The 6,966-nt window shown below is 39.8% G+C and overlaps 1 protein-coding gene across 1 annotated transcript in view; it reads right to left on the bottom strand.

Annotated features, from left to right (window-relative positions):
- Positions 1 to 1,050: 1,050 nt before the first annotated feature.
- The window catches only part of dusp8b (dual specificity phosphatase 8b), a 14,427-nt gene continuing 8,511 nt past the window's right edge, over positions 1,051 to 6,966 (bottom strand). Inside the window, exons 2-5 of the mRNA XM_016491535.1 lie at positions 5,196 to 5,362; positions 4,448 to 4,607; positions 4,079 to 4,202; positions 1,051 to 3,006 (exon numbers count right to left, since the gene is read on the bottom strand). Coding sequence (XP_016347021.1) covers positions 1,932 to 3,006; positions 4,079 to 4,202; positions 4,448 to 4,607; positions 5,196 to 5,362 — 1,526 coding nt within the window. The 3' untranslated portion in view covers positions 1,051 to 1,931. The remainder of the gene's footprint in view (positions 3,007 to 4,078; positions 4,203 to 4,447; positions 4,608 to 5,195; positions 5,363 to 6,966) is intronic.

Genomic DNA, 6,966 nt, shown 5'->3' on the forward strand with positions numbered 1-6,966 from the left:
CACACACACACACACAGACTCCTACAGAAACATGGCCTAAATTAGATCCTGACCATATAGAATACAGAACACAAATCTAATGGAAAGTCTATAACAAAGCATCACAAATCTGTCTCCTCCAAGCAACACCTACCACACCAGAGTCTAACACTTACTAATGAACGTCACTTATACACAATTAGATTTAGATGTTGATTGCAACCCTAATATTTGAAAATTAACCTCAGCTCTGTAGTCTGTTGTAGGGTATTCTTGTCTCAGTCTGCTAATTGGCCCTTCACAGTCTTTGTCAGTTTGATATTCAGCATTAGTGTAGAGGCAGTTTAATAAATGGGATATGTTTTTTATATATATATTTTGTATGCATCATATTCACATATAGCAGGTGTCGTAAATTATATGTGTGTGTGTGTGTGTGTGTCCATTTTTTTTTAAACATTATAAAAAAGTTTGTCTTGGTTTTGTCAACATTTAGGCAAAATTCAGTTTTATCTGTTTGCACTCGTTACGTTTAAATGTTCTCTGAACATTCTGAAGCAAGTACTAACTTTTTAAAAATGTCTAAACATTTTGGAGAACATTAAAGACCAAATAATGTTGAATAAATGTTCTATTAACGTTACTGGAGGAATGTTTCTTCATAACTTTAAGAGAACCTTGTCAGAATGTTCTGATGATGTTTCCTGTTAGCTGGATCTCTATATATATTGCCTTCAGGACAAAATTTAAAATCTGAGAAAACCTCAAATTTTTGACACACAGGGATGTCCTCATTTGTTAAAATTTTTACATTTTTTAATAATTATTATTATTCTAATACTGTAAAAGTTTAGCTTGTTAGAGATTAAATGTACGTTTTATAGTATTTATAATTAGCTATATTTAAAATCAATAGAAGTTTATGGTTTGTCTCCATTTAGATAACACACAAGTAAAGTGTGTAGGTGTATTGTAGTTAACAGCCATTATAAATGTGTGTGTTTGTGTTGTATTTGCACCAGAGACTCAGACAAAGACCAAAATGTTTTCAAATAATATATTATTGCTCATTGCCAGAATGAAACCAATACAATAAATTAAAGCAAAAATGCATGCAACTTTAAATAGACCATTTAAGTTTAAGTACATTTATTTTACATATACATGTAAATATGTCTAGATTTACAGCTTAGTACATAGTGCTGCTGGATGCAGCTTGTCTATTTGTAGGTAGCCAGCCATTCTGAGCATGCTCAGTGCACAGTAGTAGGTCTGAGAGAGTCTCAGCTTGAACATACACTTCATATCTTCACTCTTTTATTACACTGCTGATAAAATATATAACACTGAATAGTGACATTACTGAATGCAACTGCCCTTATTTACGCAATTTATAGCTAAATAGAACATTGGGCAATGACAAAAAATAAACGTTGCACAGCAATTACATCTTCTCAAAGTTTGGCATACATACAGTTCCCTCTCAGAAGTCACTGTTAAGTGCGACTGCCCTAATCTGCATCAAAACCAGCATAAACACACACACATACACACACACACTCGTTTCATTCTTTCATGTTTAGTGTCTTTGTATGGTCATGCTAGAAGGATATCCTCCATCGTGCTCCTTCATTTTGAGTGTACCATAAGATGGCATGCCAGAAAAAGGTCACTCTGTGAGGTCTTTGGTGTGAGTGCATATCATAGTCTATAAGCTCCTCAAAAACACTTGTAGTCCAGCACCATACCAGAGACTTGGCTTTTTGCAAAATCAAATGGACAGCGTCTTTAGTGTATCCTTTTATACCTAAATGACACCGTTTCAACCCTAGTTTGAAAAAGCCGTCAGACACGAGTCGCTCTTAGATGCAAAGCTCTTTACCAACAGAACTCTGTAATAAATAAACAGATTTCGCTGGAGTTATTGCCTTCGTGTTAGATTGTCATCTTTGTCAGGATACCTCGATGTGCTCCATGCTACCAGAGAAACTGGATTGCTTGCCCAGCTTCCCAAATTCCTCGCTGCTTTGCGTTGTGTTAATACCCTCTTCGAACTCCATCTGGCAGCTGCGGCGCTTGTACTTCGTGTCCATTTGCGATACGCTGCACACTACTGCTTTCCCGTCCTCGAGCCAGCTGTGTCTTTGAAAGTCCAGCGGCTCCAGCGTTTTGTCCTTGGGCTTGGAGTTGCCAGCTTGGCCACTGCAACTGTAAGCCGCGCAGGCAGGACCGCTGCCAAAGTGCACGGTGCTCCCTGTTCCAGATGGTGCCAAATTAGTGCCTAAGAACCAATGGCAGTCACCCGTGGGTGTGATTGGGGTGGTGGCTTCATTCGAGCCTCTATGCATGGTCCAAGAAGCAGATGTACCCAGCGGCAAGCTGAGGAAAGAAGGCGCCTTCAAGTTGGTCTCGCAAATGGGATCCTGGGGTCTTGGCCCGCAGTTACCCTGCTTCAGTTTGAGGGAAAGAGTTAACCTCTCCAAGCCACCGCTTTCCCACCTCTCGCTTTGTTGGCTCGTCCTGGACTTGCTAGTCACAGCAGTACACCGTAACTCCGCAGGGCTTGGGTGGCTCATAGTTGAAGGGTGCTGGCATACTCCATTGCTGTTCTTTAGACTGTCAAACCTGCAGAGTTTGGGCATGTTTTCCGAGTCCGATGAGGAGTTGGGAAAAGATTGCTGGTTTTGGTTCGAGGAGTAGACAGACTTGATGTCAAGGGAGAAGGAGCACTTGAGCCGTTTGTTTTGAAGGATTCGTTCGGTGGACAGGTGAAGGGAGCTTAGGTCTTTCCGCAGCGAGGTAGGAGATGGAGGCTTTAGGGTGATCTCTGCAGCTTGTAGAGTCTGCTGGTCGAAGCGATCGCTCTCCATCTTTCGGACCTCTGCCACCCCTTCAGTCGGCTTCCCTGCTAACCTTATAGGGTCACAGGGTAGACTCTTCTTCATCTGCAAGCCTCTCTCGAACTCCAGCAGCTGACCCAAGAAGTTGAAGTTCGGAGATATTGGTGGCCGACGGTCCTTCACAAACCTACAGGTACGTCAGATATGAACAAATTCAATTGGATACCAAAATTCAACTGGTTTTCTGTTTTTAGCCAAGTCTAGAGACATTTATGCAATTGCTGGTCTGGTCTTGATCTAGCTGGTGGACTGGCACAGACAGACAACTATGCTGGTAAACCAACAGAGGTTTGCTGATTAAGCTTGTTATCAATATCTCAAGGTTGGGACCACAATCCAAAACACAACAGCTAGACACCATATTTTATTTGACACAAACAATATTGTGGTTTGGATGACCCTGTTGAAAAAACAGTATATGCTGGTTAGGCATGTTTTGAAGCATGGCAACTGGTTATGAGCTGGTCCTGAGCAGGAGCTATTTGCTTAGGACCAGCTTAAACCAGCTCAGGACCAGCTTATAAAGCATACCTAAACATACCTAACCAGCATATGCTGTTTTTTTCAACTGGGGATGGTCCCCATCATGGGATACTGATGTTCCTACCAGGCTTCGTGACTAGATTAATCAGCATTTTTGGCTGGTGAACAATATGTGACCCTGGAGCACAAAAGCAGTCATAAGTACCACAGGTATATTTGTAGCAATAGCCAACAATACATTGTATGGGTCAAAAAAAGTATTGATTTTTCTTTTATGCCAAAAATCAATAGGATATTAAGTAAACATCATGTTCCATGAAGATATTTAGTAAATTTCCTACCGTAAATATAACAAAACTTAATTTTTGATTAGTAATATGCATTGCTAAGAACTTAATTTGGACAACTTTAAAGGCGATTTTCTCAATATTTAGATTTTTTTTTGCACCCTCAGATTCCAGATTTTCAAATAGTTGTATCTCAGCCAAATATTGTCCTATCCTAACAAACCATACATCAATGGAAAGCTCATTTATTCAGCCTTCAGATGATGCATAAATCTCAATAATAATAAAAAAATGCCCCTAATGACTGGTTTTGTCACATATGACTATGTTGTTCCACCAACTAGACCGGAAGCAAACAAACTTAGACCTTAGTCTAGGCTTGGTCTGGCACTCCATAGAGCATCTGAACATCCAAAGAGCTGCAGTTACCTGTAGGCATCATCTGAAGACAGGCCCATAGTTTTCATGATGTAGGCAATGGCAATGGTTGCAGAGCGGGATATGCCAGCCAAGCAATGGACGATGACTCTGCAGTTTGACACCTTGGCTTTGTCTGTGGATAGAGAGGAACAGCAAACCAGTCAAAAGCAGTTCCACTGTTAAACTGCACACAAAGCATGAGGTCATCTCACTCGCCAACCTCAAATGCTGACATCACTTATACCTCCCTCAAATGCTGATGCACAGATGGCTAGAGTTAACCAAGCCCCTAACCTTAGAGTTCTCTAACGTCTTACAAGCTTGCTTCTAGAATGCCCCACTGTCCATTCAGCAAACCACAAAGTCTGACGTTCTTACCAATGAACTCGTTGGTTTTTTCCAACCATGGAAGCAGCTTCTCGCAGTAGCTGTCGTTGACGGGAATGCGCATGAAGTGGCTGTCGCTGATGAAGTCAGGTTTGGGGCAAGTGTTGCTGGCATTTAGAAAGTAGGTGATTCCATTCTGAGTCATCAGTTCCTGTTAAAAGATGGAAGTTATGAAGAAGTTCGTACAAAGATAGAACTCATTCTGAGTCATCAGTTCCTGTTAAAAGATGGAAGTTTTGAAGAAGTTCGTACAAAGATAGAACTATAGGGGGGGGGATCCAACATTTTCCTTGAGCAGATTCCGGCTGTATCAGTGAGTCTGCCACGCATGCTAAAACTATTGTAAATGAGAAATATGTAGAAAGATAATGTCAAAAAAAAAAAAAAACATGTTTTGGTGGTGAGTTTCATGTCAACTTGACAGGGCTAACATTTAAATCAACCCAACATCAATGAAAGTATTTTCCCGGAATGCATTCAGCTGCCTGTTATCTAAGTAAGTGATGAGATACACTGCAATTAAGTTGTTCCAAGGTATGCGCAAACACCCTCCAGGTAAAAGAAAACTATTCCTGGTTATCTGATCATGCCTCATGAATTTGTTATGTCTTCACCACAGGAATTACTGAGCGCTAGAAACTGAAAGCATTTCCTTGATATGACGATATTAAAGGGGTCTGTATGCAATAGTTATACAATTTTTTTTAACATTTTATTTTAACTCTTGAGGTCCACCAACCTTATTGAGGACGTCTCTCTGGGAGCCCAAGTACAGGTGGGGCAGAATGCGGGTGGGACCGACGTTGGCCACAGGTAAACAGGGTTGGGACAGACTGAGAGGTTGAAGAGTGGCTGGTTTACTCTCACACAGGTCAGGAAAACAAGACGAGAAAGCTGCAAAGCCACCTGAAAGAGTACAGAGAAGAAGAGAACTGTTTTAGGATGAAGATATTCGGATATGATTCAGCTTACCACACATTGAGACCATAAAATATTGTGTGTACATACATTGTTCTCACACACACACAGTTTGCTGCAAACTCAATTACTTACAGTAAGAATGGAATAATAGTAACAATGAAGGGGGTTTCCAAACATCCTATCCGACTGAATTACGCATGAACCCCAAACACAAACTCCACAGGAGCCAAAAAGCCTTTCCGCCACAACAGAAACATCCTGTCGTTTCAATTCTTGCACTAGAATATCCAGTACACGTAGTGTACAGTGGATGACCCTCCGCCAGGATGAAGAAATATTTTGTGGTATTGTTTTTACACTCTCTGAACCCATATTTGCTTTTTCACTCAAGCAAGCCAGTTTGCAGTGCTGGGGAGTCACTATAGTTACATGTAACGGAATTACGTAATTTAATTACAAAATTTAAGTAATTACAAAATAACTGAGAAAAAAAACTAGTTACTAATTAAATTAGTTACTTATGAAAATGTTAACGATTACAAAGGGGGTTGCATGTGAATATTTTCACACGCATAACGATTTCATTGATTTCTTTCCCAAATTGCATTGACTGCTTTACAATTTTAGACACCAATGTTTCAGGAGTTTAGGACACAGAATAGGACACATGCTTATTTGATAACTGTTTTATTTCCTACTTTGGTTTATGTATATGTTTTTTTTTTTTTTTAAGATTAACTTTTTTTTTTGTTAACTTTTTTTTTTTTTTCAGGGAACAGTAATGTAAAACAAAAAGCATCTGTGCAAATTTAGAACCCACCCCAACCCAGGTAGACTCCAAAAAATAATATATCATGTACATCTTAAAAACCAAGGCATTGCTATGCCAGTGTTTCCTTTATGCAATGATTTGATTTAAAAAACAACATCATAACTATAAAACTGTATTTTATGATTTTAAATCTGTATTTAACCTCAGAATGATCTCAAAGTAAAAAGGTCTGATTTTGTGGTGGCTGTGCTTTAAAATTAAATTATCATAATCTTAATTCAAGTGAAGAAGGATTTTGAAAATCTGACCGCATCAGTCTGTAAGGTTAACCCTGCCTGCTTTAAATGCTTGAAAATGATTAACAGTTGAAACATCCTTTAGAAATGTATAAAAGTAATCAAAATGTAATCAGTTAGATTACTTTAATAAAGTCATTGAAATAGTTACACTACTTTTACATTTTAAGCAGGGTAAACCTGTTACATTTCCAAACTAACACTATAGCTTTAGCTGGCGCATTGGTCGACACTACTGTCGGGTTGCAAGAGTGGCTAAGCTCCTCTTTGAAAAGGAAATGAGAAAAGCACTGGACTGCATGGTGAAAGCCGAGGCAGATAGGGTGTCAGTGTCTAGTTCTTCTTGCATGATCTCATCTCCTCTCCCTGTGTCCAGCATCACACAGCGGGAATGAAGCAGGCCACAGGAACACTGACACCCAACCAGAGCTCAGAGGAAGCACGCACACGCACACACACACACACACAAACACACACACACACACACACACACACACACACACACACACACACACACACAC

This window comes from Sinocyclocheilus anshuiensis, unplaced genomic scaffold (assembly GCF_001515605.1).
Source record: "Sinocyclocheilus anshuiensis isolate Anshui unplaced genomic scaffold, SAMN03320099.WGS_v1.1 scaffold1082, whole genome shotgun sequence".
Classification (NCBI taxonomy): Eukaryota; Metazoa; Chordata; class Actinopteri; order Cypriniformes; family Cyprinidae; genus Sinocyclocheilus; species Sinocyclocheilus anshuiensis.